The sequence below is a fragment of the Panulirus ornatus genome, chromosome 38 (genome assembly GCF_036320965.1).
Source record: "Panulirus ornatus isolate Po-2019 chromosome 38, ASM3632096v1, whole genome shotgun sequence".
Lineage (NCBI taxonomy): Eukaryota > Metazoa > Arthropoda > Malacostraca > Decapoda > Palinuridae > Panulirus > Panulirus ornatus.
In genome coordinates, this window is record NC_092261.1 from 14841422 (window position 1) to 14858296 (window position 16875).

The 16875-nt window shown below is 41.1% G+C and overlaps 2 protein-coding genes across 4 annotated transcripts in view; one reads left to right on the forward strand and one right to left on the reverse strand.

Annotated features, from left to right (window-relative positions):
- Positions 1-462, reverse strand: part of LOC139760920 (nuclear receptor 2C2-associated protein) — a 31859-nt gene extending 31397 nt beyond the window's left edge. For all 3 annotated transcript variants that reach the window (XM_071684699.1, XM_071684697.1, XM_071684696.1), the window contains exon 1: positions 329-462. The gene's annotated coding sequence lies outside the window, so the exon portion shown is untranslated. The remainder of the gene's footprint in view (positions 1-328) is intronic.
- LOC139760919 (protein C3orf33-like) lies at positions 64-16670 on the forward strand. Its single transcript, XM_071684695.1, has 6 exons — positions 64-311; positions 4122-4181; positions 5333-5734; positions 5868-5945; positions 6172-6291; positions 12712-16670. Exons 1-6 carry the CDS (start codon positions 207-209, stop codon positions 12955-12957), a joined length of 1011 nt encoding a protein of 336 aa, XP_071540796.1. The 5' UTR covers positions 64-206; the 3' UTR covers positions 12958-16670.
- The last annotated feature ends 205 nt before the right edge of the window (positions 16671-16875 follow it).

Sequence of the window (16875 nt, forward strand, 5' to 3'; positions counted from 1 at the left end):
AGACTTTAGTTCATTACAAGGTTAACAATTATTTCATATTCTATAAAAATTACCCATTCTGACAACTGGTAATATCTACAAACCATTTATATGCGTCACGAGTTGGCAAAGAGTCAAAAGAACTGAGAAACACCGTGTGATTCACCATCGTTTTCCCAAGCCACACATCCGGACACAGTGCCTCGCCGAAATCAATACACACTACTATGTCAGACGACGCACCACAACCCCCGTCCAGTTTCTACACTTCTGCTTCAAGTTCCTTCGCCAAAATCACTCACGCCATAGATGATAACATCAGGATAATACAGGTGAGTACATTACTCACCTTCAATTCGTCTATCAATTGGTAGCCAAAGAAGTGTTGCAGCAGGCAACCTAACGGTCCCCGTCTGCCGTTGTTGTCAGCTGGTGCCCGCTATTGAGAGTGAAACGAACTGTTTTGCGCAAACTCAAGTCGGCCATATAATATTGTTTGAATATTTCATATATCTTAACTTTTCTCTGGTGTTAGTATCTTTAAGTCATATGCCCAAGGGAAAGTATTATATAACCTTAGCAAGGGGGATATTTTTTGTTAACTTTAGTTACTCATTTGACAGAAACGTTGCCATGACAACGTGATTGATCGATAAGCAAGAGGTACACAACTGTCGGGACACCTGCGAGTTCCCAACCCCCACACCAAACCTGGGTGCCAACTGATCCCTTGCTGTTTGAATGTCCCTCCCTTTAACCCCAGGGGAAAAAAAATATTTACGTTTCATTGCCTGAAAGTAGACCATTGGATTATATCATTCTTGCATTAAACACCCAAAGATTCAATGGAGATTATTTAATAATTTGGTGTCATGAGCTGTTAACCGTGAAGATGTGGGAGCCACGTACACACTGTGATGTATTAATTTATTGAAAGAGATTCACTTGGGTTCTTTTATTTTTTTGCTGATTCGTTGCACGGTATATATATATATATATATATATATATATATATATATATATATATATATATATATATATATATATATATATATATATATATATATTACTTGAACCCGGAGAAATTGGTCATGGGGTAAGATAACCAAATACCCCATCGTGCCCATGATGCAAGTACCACAAAAACACCGAGCACTTGTACTCATCTGCACATTGACGCAAACACACCAGATGACCTATTTAGGATAGAAGGGACTCCTAAAAGCAGGAAATTAGTATATATATATATATATATATATATATATATATATATATATATATATATATATATATATATATATATATATATATATATATATTAATTTCGTACTTTCAGTCCTTGATACTCTATGAATATTTTAGAGTTCCTAACGAACTACGTTTTAAGTGCTTAGAAGTAATTCTTGGAAAGGCGTCGCTTAAAGTTTTATGATCATATTAGTAAAATGACGCTGATGTACAATGAATATCTGAATAGTAATCTCGTCTTGTCATTACTAGTGATGAGTTGTTCCGTTGGGGGAATTTGTTTCCCACAACCGCTGAAGTAAAAATAGTTGAAAATCATTGAAATTGGGAGTGGAAAGGCAGTATGTCCATACAGAGGTTTAGCGTCAGACATGAAGTCGAAACAGGACAGGAAATTTGGAATTTTTTTTCGCCAGTTGAATTTTATTATACTACTCTTTACTTACTTTCATCTACAGTCAAAGAATAAGTAGTATGATAAGTTGTATTATCAATTTATGGAATGTTGCAATCGCTTTCGTAGTAAATTTTGAACATACATAGCCTTTTGAAGTGACGGGCGGAGTTTCCCGATAACAATGATAAGATAAGGGAATAGTGAGGTACCCCACTTAACACCATTTTGTTTGTAGTGTCCTTGATTTACTTCATAATTGGGCCGTCACACCGCTTTAAAATATAATATATCACGTGTTTGTTAAGGTACATTATCTTGAATTGTGACTGGAGAAGAAACTGCAACTCTTATCGTGCAGAATGGCAGTAAATTCGTTGTTAAGATGCCAGAAATTTCTGATTAGATGATCATAATCGTTCGTAAAGGTTTTTTCTTCAGTGAGTTTAAAGTGATGTGCTTAGGCAGTTACTATTAAGTACTCTGCGGTAAATGAACCTCTAATTATTAAATTCGGTTGTGGACGTTCGTTGGTGGTTAGTGGAGAATTCGTTTAATGAAACTGCCGCCGTTTTCCTACACAAAACGGAAATGTCGCCATACTTTCGAAGTATTGATTCCGGAGGGATCTTTTCGTTCGTTAGATTAGATGGTCTTCAGATGAATGAGTAGATTTCGCCTTAAAACCCATTCTCACTGCGTTAGATCACATGTGAGATTTGATACTGCACATTGCCTTGATAATTCTACCACCATTCGTTACCGAACTCGCCTTGCAGTTAGTTAGGCCACGAAGGAAGTAAGCTTCGACAAGGTTAGGTTAGGTTGGGGGGGGGGGGAAGGTTATGGGTGGATACAGACAGTGCAGGGGTCATTGCTTGGATATCGATAGTACAAGGGAAACTGACAGTGCAAAAGAGGTGTTAGTGCTCGGATAATGACAGTGCAGGGGAGGGGATTAGTGCCTGGATGTTGACAGTGCAGGGGGAGGGGGTCAGTGCTTAGGTGCTGACAGTGCAGGAGGAAGGGTCCCCTACATGGATACTGACACTGCCAGTGGAGAGTCAGTGTCTTGATATTGACAGTACAGGAGGAGGGGTCAGTGCCTGGTTATTGACTGCAGGGACAGGGGTCAGTGCCTGGTTATTGACTGCATGGACAGGGGTCAGTGCCTGGTTATTGACTGCATGGACAGGGGTCAGTGCCTGGTTATTGACTGCAGGGACAGGGGTCAGTGCCTGGTCATTGACTGCAGGGAGAGGGGTCAGTGCCTGGTTATTGACTGCAGGGACAGGGGTCAGTGCCTGGTCATTGACTGCAGGGACAGGGGTCAGTGCCTGGTTATTGACTGCAGGGACAGGGGTCAGTGCCTGGATATTGACTATACAGAGGAGATGTCAGTGCCTAGAGAGGTAGAGGTCAGTGCCTGGATATTGACAGTGTAAAAGGAGGGTGTCACAACCTGGACATTGACTTCAGGAGGAAAAGGTAATGCATTGCTTGTACAGAGACAGGGTAGTCGCTTGGACAATACGAGAGCAGGAAAGAAGAGTCAACTGTTCAAGTAGAGAGGATAGCTGGCCTGGGGTCGGTCGGTGTTTATAATGTAACATCAGGGGCGGAGGACAGTATTTACAACACTGGCTGGCTGAGTATTTTGAGCTGAAGGCCTGTAGGCCTCAACCTCTGATCGAAAAATTATCATGATGATCATCCTGTGTGATGTCAACTTTTGTTCGTGACTGGAGTCTCCAACGTGAAAAAAAAAGTGTAATGGCCATGTCCAATATATAAGATGTCAAATGCTACCAGTTTTACTTCTTGTCGCCAATTCATATCAATTAACGTTAATAAAACTCTAACCGTTGTATCCTGAAACTGGCTTTGTTTTTTATAAATTGATAAGACGCTGCACAAAGATGTTTAAATTGTAATGTGTAAGATAAATACTGCAATCGTTCACGAATGATGACTTCTGTGTGTGAGTTTAAGTGTTTATGAACTTCAGGAAGGGTAGGTAGGTAAGTCCACACACATAATTGCCATGAATAAAGTAATAGTTCACACAAAGAAATCACTGTGCCAACATTCGCTCAACGGAATTCAGCATTAAATTCCAACGATTTAATGTCATATAATGTAGATATACGAGTTCTTTTTTTTGTTCCTAATACCATAATAACTTAGTCATTATACACCGTATAGGGTTAAATTACCCAGTTACAAGGCAAGTCCCTGAACCTTTGAGCATGACGTAATGTCAGTTGGCTATGATGGCCCGGCTTAGGATCGTGTTCTTTAGGGGAAAGCCAAAGATCACGCCATATTCGAAGCGTCGTACCGTGTTGTTCAAAGGCTGAGTATTTCTGGCGTGCTTGAAAGACCTAGGAGGTTTATATTAGTTTATATAGAGTTTGACGGTCAAAAAAAACCTATATCATTGATGCCGTCATTTGTATGATATTTCAATAACTACTGTACAGATGTGTTTTATTCGCAGTATGGAATCTACTGTGCGGGGGTGGCGGGCGCGATTCTGGTGCTACATAGTGTCCGAGCGGTGAGTGTATATGGCAATGTTCTTGATGTAGGCGGTAAGTGTATATACATATGGCAATGTTCTTGTTATAGGCGGTAAGTGTATATACATACGACATTGTTCTTGTTATAGGCGGTAAGTGTATATACATTAGGCAATGTGCTTGGTATATGTATAATTTTCTAAGTGTATATACATTAAGCAATGTGCTTGGTATATGTATAATTTTCACTATGCTTGTTTCTTTTTATATATGTGACAGGAATTAGAGTAATTAGGAGCTTATTGAACCAATAGCAGCCAAAGTCTGAAAATATAAAGATAGTTGCCTTCATATGCAAACAACAGAATATGGAAAAGGAGTATTGAACTAAGTGTTGTTTACAGAAATTCATGGGGGGTGGGGGGTATTACTACAGTATATGGTTTATTAAGGACGTATGTTCACAGTGATTGAGGCGGGGCTATTCTTGTGATGGTCAATATGGTTGTGGTTGCGAACTGTAACTGAGGGACGAGGGATACCTAGCGACGTGAGGTGACGATGGCGCATCTAACCCAGATTGTTAGGTTAGACCCAGTTGGCGGTTAGAGAGAACCGATGAGTTGTGTCGTTAGATGAGTGATGAATGGTGAGGGTGATTTTGTATGCCTTATTCTAGTAAACCTTGCTGTCTGCTGGATAAGGAAGGGGACCAAGAGGATAGGCATATGTTAGTATGGGAAGACTGGAAGTTGTGATGTTCTTGATTTCAAGTGCACTGTAATTACCTATAAGTGCTATGCGGAGAGGGATTTTGTGCATGTAGTTCTGTGAGAATGTAGTCAGTGTGTGTAATCCCATATGCACGTGAGGAGGGAGCCTTACACTCTCGTGGGACCTTCATCTCAGCTGTGTGAAGGCTAGAGGTCATATTTCGCACTGTTTGATATAATATGCTTAGGGCGCGAACGTGATGTAGACCTTAGATCCAATCTGGTATGTTTACGGGCTCCTCCACCTGTCATACCTTGGCAGTGAACTGTTAGCCGTCAACAGGAAAGGCTTCATGAACTGTTCCTTGAAACACCATACGAAACAGTTAAACTTTCGAGTTAGTTTTTGTACGTTCATTGTGAATATTTCCGAAACACAGTGGTTCGGTGTTATTAACCCGCTATTTCTCTTTCAGTTCACAAAATTTACAAGTATCCATGATATTCCCAAAGAGTTCATAACAAAACATGTGCGACTGCATGGGCGCGTGAAGTGGGTGGGTGTGACGCCACCAGGGACAGAACCAACTACAGCCACGGTTGCTCTGCCACTGCCCGCCAAGGAAGATACGCCGCAGGCCGCCACCCACATGTCACCCCTACCAACAGAAAATGGATCTATATCTCCTCCGTTTTCTCCTACCGGCGTTGAAACGAAAGAAAACGTGGTCATGTCTGGCCCAGGCGCCAAGAGTCTGAGTGAAGACAACCGTGGGATATACGAGGGAGCAGGGGAGCTACACCCATGGGAAGACGGCATTGATCCTAATGTTGCCAGGATACAATATGATGAGGAGTTGCGTCCTCTTTACCTTCAGGTACACTTGCGAACTGACATTTCTTCATTATATACACTCCCTTCGTAACTGAAGTTAACCACTGGGTGTTGTCACATTATTATGGCATTTTAATACTTTATGCGTTGGTTGACATGTCTCCTGGCACCAACAGGTGGAGCACACGCCTGTTATTCCCTTACTACAGAAGAAGAGCGACCAGCTTTTGCCGATCCAGTTGGCTGATGTTGAGGTAATGTGTTTATCTAAATAATCGTTAAAGAAAAAACAATTACTAAGTGTTTTTCCTTGTATGTAATTTAGCTTTATGTTTATATCAGAATTATTCAAGGATATTTTACTGTATAGTTAGCATAATCAAAATTTTATCCAACCTCGTTCTTTTTGAAATTGTAGTCAAGAACTTCTGACTAATCATCTCAAAATATTGGGAGCATACTGTATATTTTGACTTCCAGCTGACAGGAGCTGGTGTGTGGAGGGCACGGGGTCAGCTGGAGGGCCAGAGGACTTGGTTCACACTAATCTCCCACAACACTGACCACCATACTCTTGTGTCACTCGTCCGGCCGGCCAAGGTTTGCTACACTAAATGTTTCGTTATAATAGACCGCCCTGAATGATTAAAACATTATTCAAATTATTCATATTTGGTGACACTTCCATGCGCCAAAATTTCTTCACAAGTTACACGATGTCTTATGATTATGGAATGATATTGTATATACAAGATGGCTGTTTGTGTGCCCACACTATAGGTAGACCACACAATACTCGGCAAGCTACTTTGTCATATGATTACAATGTGGACGCTAGCAACTCTAGGGTAGCCCATTTTGATAACTGTTTCTTTCTCTACACCTCGAATCGTATTCATCCCAAGAGTTATGACCTAGGACATTATACAAGATAGATTTTTACTTCCTCCAAAATTCTTGAATAATTTTCCTTACCCTTCTTTCTCCATTTCGTTAACCTCTAATATTAATCAGAGCCCGCCCTTGTTGTGGACACCGTGGCGGAAGCTTCCAAAGAAAAGGTTTTCAAAGGGGATATATCTGTCACAGGTGGAGGGAACAAGAAGAGGGAGACCAAACTGGAGGTGGAAGGATGGAATGAAGAATGAAAAAGATTTTGAGCTATCAGGGGCTGAACATGCATGAGGGTGAACGGTGTGCACGGAAGAAGGGGAATTAGAACAATGTGGTATACTGGTGTCGACGTGCTATCAATGGACTGAAACAAGGCATGTGAAACGTCTGGGGCCAGGATGTGGAAAGGGAGCTGTGGTTTCAGTGCATTACACATATCAGCTAGGGAATGACTGTTCGCGGATCTGGCCTTTCTTCGTCTGTTTCCTGGTGCTACCTTGCTGACGCAGGGGGTGGCGATGCTGTTTCCTGTGTGGTGGGGACACACCGGGAATGGACGAAGGTGAGGAAGTATGAATATGAAAGGCCAACATAAGCCACCTTCCAAGGTTTGGATTTACAAGAGCTTCATGTTGTCATCTTACATAAGGCCAAAACTTGAGAAAGCCTCTCCAGTTTGGTCACTACACCTAAAGAAGGACAAAGAGCTAATATAGATGGTCCACAGGAAAGTGACAAATGTAGTGCATGAATGAAGCCTTGAAACTGCTCACCTTAGAAGAGGGAAGAGTAAGGGATGACCTGATCACAACCTTTCATTTTTTTTTAAATAGAACGATGATGTAGAGAGTGAACACTTCCACTAGAGGTGTAAGGATAGATCATCCTGAGGGCAGAACATGAAATTAAACAACTTGCTAATCAAGATCAGAAAAAGAACTTTTACATAAAATTGGTGGATGAATGGAAGAAAATTAAGTCATGGTAAATGCAGTCGGCATACAGAAATTTAAGAAGTTGTATTATAGTAATCTTTAAAAGATGGGACTTCATGAGTGTAATAATTCCTTTAATGCATAGGGAACTTTAGTGAAGGGGGCTAATGGGGGTGATAACAAGTATTGGTGATGTGAGGAGATGGAGTGAGTATTTTGAAGGTTTGTTGAATGTGTTTGATGATAGAGCGGCAGATATATGGTGTTTTAGATGAGGTGGTGTGCAAAGTGAGAGGGTTAGGGAGAATGATTTGGTAAACATAGAAGAGGTAGTAAAAGCTTTGCAGAAGATGAAAGCCGGCAAGGCAGCGGGTTTGGATGGCATTACAGTGGAATTTATTAAAAAAGGGGGTGACTATTGTTGACTAGTTGGTAAGGTTATTTAATGTATGTATGACTCATGGTGAGGTGCCTGAGGATTGGTGGAATGCTTGCATAGTGCCATTGTACAAAGGCAAAGGGGATAAAAGTGAGTGCTCAAATTACAGAGGTATAAGTTTGTTGAGTATTCCTGGGAAATTGTATGGGAGGGTATTGATTGAGAGGGTGAAGGCATGTATATAGCATCAGATTGGGGAAGAGCAGTGTGGTTTCAGAAGTGGTAGAGGATGTGTGGATCAGGTGTTTGCTTTGAAGAATGTATGTGAGTAATACTTAGAAAAGCAAATGGATTGTATGTAGCATTTATGGATCTGGAGAAGGCATATGACAGAGTTGATAGAGATACTCTGGGGAAGGTATTAAGAATATATGATGTGGGAGGCAAGTTGTTAGAAGCAGTGAAAACTTTTTATCGTGGATGTAAGGCATGTGTACGTGTAGGAAGAGAGGAAAGTGATTGGTTCTCAGTGAATGTTGGTTTGCGGCAGGGGTGTGTGATGTCTCCATGGTTGTTTAATTTGTTTATGGATGGGGTTGTTAGGGAGGTGAATGCAAGAGTTTTGGAAAGAGGGGCAAGTATGCAGTCTGTTGTGGATGAGAGAGCTTGGGAAGTGAGTCAGTTGTTGTTCGTTGATGATACATCGCTGGTGGCTGATTTGTGTGAGAAACTGCAGAAGCTGGTGACTGAGTTTGGTAAAGTGCGTGAAAGACGAAAGCTGAGAGTAAATGTGAATAAGAACAAGGTTATTAGGTACAGTAGGGTTGAGGGACAAATCAATTGGGAGGTAAATTTGAATGGAGAAAAACTGGAGGAAGTGAAGTGTTTTAGATATCTGGGAGTGGATTTGGCAGCAGATGGAACCATGGAAGCGGAAGTGAATCATAGGTTGGGGAGGGGGCAAAAGTTCTGGGAGCATTGAAGAATGTGTGGAAGTCAAGAACATTATCTAGGAAAGCAAAAATGGGTATGTTTGAAGGAATAGTGGTTCCAACGATGTTATATGGTTGCGAAGCGTGGGCTGTAGATAGAGCTGTGCGGAGGAGGGTGGATGTGCTGGAAATGAGATGCTTGAGGACAATCTGTGGTGAGAGGTGGTTTGATCGAGTAAGTAATAATAGGGTAAGAGAGATGTGTGGTAATAAAAAGAGTGTGGTTGAGAGAGCAGAAGAGGGTGTTTTGAAATGGTTTGGTTGCATGGAGAGAATGAGTGAGGAAAGATTGACCAAGAGGATATATGTGTCAGAGGTGGATGGAAGAGGAGAAGTGGGAGACCAAATTGGAGGTGGAAAGAAGGAATGAAAAAGATTTTGAGTGATTGGGGTCTGAACATGCAGGAGGGTGAAAAGCATGCAAGGAATAGAGTGAATTGGAATGATGTGGTATACCGGGGTCGACATGCTGTCAATGGATTGAACCAGGGCATGTGAAGTGTCTGGGGTAAACCATGGAAAGTTCTGTGGGGCCTGGATGTGGAAAGGGAGCTGTGGTTTCGGTGTATTATTACATATACTTAGTCGCTGTCTCCCGCATTAGTGAGGTAGCGCAAGGAAACAGACGAAAGAATGGCCAAACCCACCCACATACACATGCATATACATAAACGCCCACACACACACATATATATATATACCACTACATATCAACATATACATACATTTACATAAACAGACATATACATATATACACATGTGCATATTCATATTTGCTGCCTTCATCCATTCCAGTCACCACCCCGCCACACATAAAATGGCACCCCCCTCCTGCTGCGTGCATGCAAGGTAGCACTAGGAAAAGACAACAAAGCCCACATTCATTCACACTCAATCTCTAGCTGTTATCTGTAATGCACCGAAACCACAGCTTCTTTTCCACATCCAGGCCCCACAAAACTTTCCATGGTTTACCCCAGATGCTTCACATGCCCTGGTTCAATCCATTGACAGCACATCACAACTGGTATACCACATCGTTCCAAATCACTCTATTCCTTGCACACCTTTCACCTTCCTGTGTATACAGTTCAGGCCCCGATCGCTCACGATCTTTTCCACTCCATCCTTCCACCTCAAATTTGGTCTCCCACTTCTCGTTCCCTCCACCTCAGACACACATATCCTCTTTGTCAATCTTTCCTCACTCATCCTCTCCACGTTACCAAACCATTTCAATACACCCTCTTCTGCTCTCTCGACCACACTCTTTTTATTACCACAAATCTCTCTTACCCTTTCATAACTTACTCGATCAAACCACCTCACACCACATATTGTCCTCAAGCATTTCATTTCCAACACACCCACCCTCCTCCACACAACCTTATCTATAGCCCATGCCTCGCAACCATATAACATTGTTGGAACCACTATTCCTTCAAACATAGCCATTTTTGCTCTCCGAGATAACATTCTCGCCTTCTACACATTCTTCAACGCTCCTGAACCTTTGCCACCGCCTTCCACACATTCTTCAACACTCCAGAACCTTTGCCCCCTCCCCCACCCTGTGACTCACTTCCACTTCCATGGTTACATCCGCTGCTAAATCTACTCCCAAATATCTAAAACACTTCACGTCCTCCAGTTTTTCTCCACTCAAACTTACCTCCCGATTAACTAGTTACTCAGTCCTACTGAACATAATAACCTTGCTTTTATTCACATTCACTCTCAGCTTTCTTCTTTCACAAACTTTACCAAACTCAGTCACCAACTTCTGCAATTTCTCATCCGAATCAGCCACCAGTGCTGTATCATCAGCAAACAACAACTGACTCACTTCCCAAGCTCTCTCATCCACAACAGACTGCATACTTGCCCCTCTGTCCAAAACTCTTGCATTCACCTCCCTAACAACTCCATCCATAAACAAATTAAACAACCATGGAGACATGACACACCCCTGCCACAAACCGACGTTCACTTGGAACCAATCACTTTCCTCTCTTCCTACTCATACACATGCCTTACATCTTTGATAAAAAGTTTTCACTGCTTCTAACAACTTGCCTCCCACACCATATATTCTTAATACCTTCCACAGAACATCTCTATCAACTCTATCATATGCCTTCTCCAGATCCATAAATGCTACATACAATCCATTTGCTTTTCTAAGTATTACTCACATACATTCTTCAAAGCAAACACCTGATCCACACACCCTCTACCACTTCTGAAACCACACTGCTCTTCCCCAATCTGATGCTCTGTACATGCCTTCACCCTCTCAATCAATACCCTCCCATATAATTTCCCAGGAATACTCAACAAACTTATACCTCTGTAATTTGAGCACTCACTTTTATCCACTTTTTCTTTGTACAGTGGCACTATGCATGCATTCCACCAATCCTCAGGCATCTCACCATGAGTCATACATACTTTGAATATCCTTACCAACCAGTCAAGAACACAGTCACCCCCTTTTTTAATAAATTCCACTGCAATACCATCAAAACCTGCTGCCGTGCCGGCTTTCATCTTCCGCACAGCTTTTACTACCTCTTCTCTGTCTACCAAATCATTCTTCCTGACCCTCTCACTTCGCACACCACCTTGTCCAAAAGACCTTATATCCACCACTCTATCATCAAACACGTTCAACAAACCTTCAAAATACTCAATCCATCTCCTCACAACACCACTACTTGTTATCACCTCCCCATTAGCCCCCTTCACCGATGTTCCCATTTGTTCTATTTTCTTACGCACTTTATTTACCTCCTTCCAAAACATCTTTTTATTCTCCCTAAAATTTAATGATACTTTCTCACCCCAACTCTCATTTGCCCTCTTTTTCACCTCTTGGACCTTTCTCTTGACCTCCTGCCTCTTTCTTTTATACATTTCCCAGTCATTTGCACTATTTCCCTGCAAAACGCATCCAAATGCCTCTCTCTTCTCTTTCACTAATAATCTTAGTTCTTCATCTCACCACTCATTACCCTTTCTAATCTGCCCATCTCCCACGCTTCTCATGCCACAAGCATCTTTTGCACAAGCCATCACTGCTTCCCTAGATACATCCCATTCTTCCCCCACTCCCCTTATGTCCTTTGCTCTCACCTTTTTCCATTCTACACTCAGTCTCTCCTGGTACTTTCTCATTATTATTATTATTTTACTTGATCACCGTTTCCCTGGGTTTAGGGGAGAGAGAACACTTCCCATCTATTCCCTGCATGTTGTAGAAGGTGATTAAAAGAAGGCGAGAACAGGGGGCTCGAAGTCCCTTCATCCTCTTTTTCTTTTCTAAAAGAAGGAACAGAGGGGGGCCAGGTGAGGATTTTTCCTCTACACCCCAGTCATCTGTTCTTGTTGTTAACTTGTTAATGCAGGAAAAGGTGATTATGCATGAAAAAAAAATTCATACATTAGCCATTTCCCGCACCAGAGGGATAGCATCAAGAATAGATGACAGCCTTAGAGGGAAAATACTGACTTGGCCTGTGTCTCTGTTCTTCCATTTGGAAAAGTAAAACAGGAGGTGAGGATTCCCAGCTTCCCACTCCCACCCCAGTCGCTTTCTATGACATGCAGGGAATATGTGGGTAGTAGATTATTTTTTTGGTGGTGAAATTCTTAAAAGCTTTTGCTTAATATGGTCCAAATATTAGCCCAAGCTGCCATGGGATTGACATTCTTCTTTCCATTTCATTGGAGTGTGATCTTTTGATACTGAGTATATGCTATCTGAACACATCTGCTGCAAGAAGTGTTTCTTACAGAATAATGGTGTTGTTTTTTGCAGATGTTCCGAAGGATGAGTTTGAATGAGCAACTGCTACGTGAGGGATTGGCAATAGTGGGACCCATGGATCTTGAGCTGCATGAGGACCGTTACTATGTCAAACTGTACACAAAACTTTTGCGGGCTCAGGAATATGCTGAGAAGAGAGAGTTGGGCATGTGGAAGGTGCCATCAAAACTCCAGAGAGGCTTACTGGGGCGTCTGTGGGTGAAGCTGCGAGCACTTGTGGCCAGAAAGAGTCACTGACTGTACAATTACAGTATTTCTAAAAGGCAAAATTTATGAGTTCCTGAAAATTATACAGTTCTTGTCCAGAGAAAATTCTAAAATGTGCAAGAATTTGTTTTCCTTAATTCAAGTGATGAAGAATTTAAACATACTTATTATTTCATTACAGGTAAAATCTTCTAGTTCACTGTCATCTAATATTCATATTACAGAAAATAAAATCATAGGTGCTTCCCCTACTCTGATTCCAGTGAGTTTCTTGAAGGTTCCTAACTCAGGTTCATTTTGCTTTTACTAGTTTTATTTACATAAATGCTACTTAAAAAGTTATGTCTCATTTTGCCCTGTAGTAGATTTAATGGAAATATATGTATATGTGTGTATAAATATGTATATAACTGTGAGTGAGGGGCTGGAAATCTTTCCAAAAGAAGGAACAGAGCAAAAAGTGAAATTTTATCCTTTAAGGGTCAGTCATCTGTCTTGACACTACCTTGCTCAAGTGGGAAATGGCAAATATATGTACATATTCATACTTGCTTGCCTTCATCCATTCCTGGCACCATCCTGCTCCACAGGAAACAGCACTGCTTTCCCCTGCTTCAGCGAGGTAGTGCCAGGAAAACAGACAAAAAAGGCCACATTCATTCACACTCAGTCTCTAGCTGTCATGTGTAATGCACTGAAACCACAACTCCCTATACACATCCAAGCCCAACAGACCTTTCCATGGTTTACCCCAGATGTTTCACATGCACTGTTTCAGTCCACTGACTGCACATACACCCTGGTATACCACATTGTTCCATTCCACTCTGTCCTGTGCACACCTTTCAACCCTCCAGCATGCTCATGCCCTGATTGCTCAAAATATTTTCTATTTCATCCTTCCATCTCCAATCTGGTCTCTCTCTTCCTGTTCCCTCAACTTCTGATACATATAACCTCTTTGTCAATCTTTCCTCACTCATTCTCTCCATGTGTCAAAACCATTTTATTCAGCATACCCTCTCCACCTCTTTCAAAACACTCTTTTTTATTACCAAAGCTCTCTTATCCTTTCAGTACTTACTTGTTCAAACCACCTCACACCACATACTATCCTCAAGCACTTCATTTCCATCATATCTACAATCCTCTGCACAGTCTTATCTACAGCCCATGCCTTGCATCCATATAATCTTGTTGGGACTACTCTATCTTCAAACACACTAATTTGTACCCCCACCCAGATAACATTTCTTCTTTCCACACATTCTTCAGCACTCCTAGAACCTTCACCCCCTCACCCAGCTGTGACTCACTTCCGCTTCCATGGTTCCATTTGTTGCCATGTCCACTTCCCATCCTTCATGTTTTCTTCATTCAAACTCACACCCCAATAAACCTGTCCCTTAACCCTGCTAAACCTAATAACCTTGCTTATATTCATATTTACTCTACACTTCCTCCTTTTATACTCTTTTCCAAACTCAGTCACTAACTTCTGTAGTTTCTCACTCAAATCTGCTACCAGTTCTCTATCATCAGCAAACAACAAATGACTCACTTCACAGGCCATCTCATTCTCCACAGACTGCATCCTCATCCCTCTCTCAAAGACTCTCGCATTTACCTCCCTCATCACCCCAACCATAAGCAAACTAAGCAACCATGGTGACATCACACACTCCTGCCTCAGATCAATCTTCACTTGGAACCATTCACTCTTCTCTTTCTCTACTTGTATACTTGCCATATACCCTTGGTAAAAACTTCTCAGTGCTTTTGGCAGTTTTCATCCCATAACAAATAGTCTTAAGACCTTCTACAAGGCATCTCTATCAACCCTATCTAATGCTTTCTCCAGGTCCAAGAATGCCACACACAAATCCATATGTTTCTCCAAGTTCAGTATTCCTCACAGAGATTCTTTAAAGAAAACATCTGATCTAGAAAACCTTTACCACTTTTGAAACCACAAGGCTCCTCCCCAATCTGATATTCTGTACATGCATTCACCCTCTCAATCAATATCCTCCCATACAATTATTATATAATCCAATATTGCCTCCTGATCGTCTTTCCTACTCATGTGTATGTCCCTCTTCTTAACCCAGGTATTCCCAATCACCAGTCCTTTTTCAGCACATAACTCCATATGCTGTTCATTTTCATTCACTTTACTGAATACCAATGCTCCCCAGTTATACCCTCAATTGCCACATTTACTCACCTTTGCATCTAAATCACCAGTATTATATATTATACTTTTTTCCTCATATCTGTTAGTTGTTTCTTGCATTTGCATAATAATGCATGAAACAGACAAAAAACAGTGTCATTCATTCACATCCACTCTCTCACTGTCATGTATAATGCAATGAAATCATATCCCCCTAACCACAACCAGGCTCCACAGACTTTTCTATGGCTTACTCTAACTACTTAATATGCTCTGGTTCAGCCCACAGAAAGCACATCCCCTCTAGTGTACCTCATCACTCGTATTTGCTCTATACAATGCATGTCTCACATCCTCCTTAATACCACACTTCTCTCTTATCCCATCATTTCTTACTCAAACACCATATAATATCTGTAAACATTTAATTTCTGACACATCTGCCCTGTTCTCTGCTTTTCAATCTAGGATCCATGCTTTGTATCCATACAACACTGTTCAAAGTACAATACCATCAAAGTGCATAGCTATGCAAGTGAACAGCTGTTTCCTCTTGATTTGGCTATATGGTATGTCAACTACTGTATTACTGTAAATATTCATCACATAATATTCAATCAGGCTCATAAGGTATAAAACCTAACACTGACTCTGTAAACATCCTGTATACCTGCCACCCAGGCTATCAAGATGTACCTCACCCATATGCCTATCCAAAGAGTGGAAATATCCAGCTCACCCTAATCTTAGGCTCATGTGATCAGTCAACAAGTAACTATCATGGCCTTCCTGTCAACTGTATACTTTTAGCCAAATGACTGCCTAAATCCAATAAACTTATTTATTCATTTTTTTATCATTATTATACTTTGTCGCTGTCTCCCGTGTTAGCGAGGTAGCACAAGGAAACAGATGAAAGAATGACCCAACCCACCCACATACACATGTATATACATACACATCCACACATGCACATATACATGCCTACATATATATATACAGTATTCAGATTCACTAAATAGCAGTTTCACCTTCAATTTTTCCTACCATGATCATCTCTCCATGTTCAGTATTTCATTTTACTGTTCTTTTGAAGTATTTTTGTTTATACCATTTCCTCCTCTTTAATGCCTCCCATCTTCCATATATCTATTTGTCTCTATTTTCACCTATCCTCCTTATGTACTAGTAGAAATATCTTTCACTAGCATTCCAGTCAGTCCAACCCTTTTATTATGCTGAGCCATTATCATGGATGGGCAAAAAAACTGTGCCAAATCATCACTCTTAAACCTTTGTGCCCTCACTTGATTTCCCAGCTATTGTGTGGTACCACATATTACCCATAAATGTAATCAGCATCCTAAAAGAATATCACACATCACATTCACCCATAAATTCTCCAAGAAAGTGTAATTGTCATTTTGGCAGAAAGCTAGATTTATGCAGCAACTACTGTAGTCATTGTTATAGCAAAAGAAACTTCTCCTGTATTAAGGTTTACTGTTTTTATAAAAAAAATAATGTAACTTTATCACTTATTCAGGCAAATAAAGTTCTGTCTCCATAACTGATAAGTATATATGTAAATAATGGGTGAAGAATATGAAATACTTTTTTTATGCTTGGATGCTGTTTTCCCTGTTAGCAAAGCAGCGCCAGGTACAGCTGTCATATGTAATGCATCAAAACCACAGCTCCCTATCCACAGCCAGGCCCAATAGACCTTTTCATGGTTTATCCCAGATGCTTCACATGCCCTGGTTCAGTCC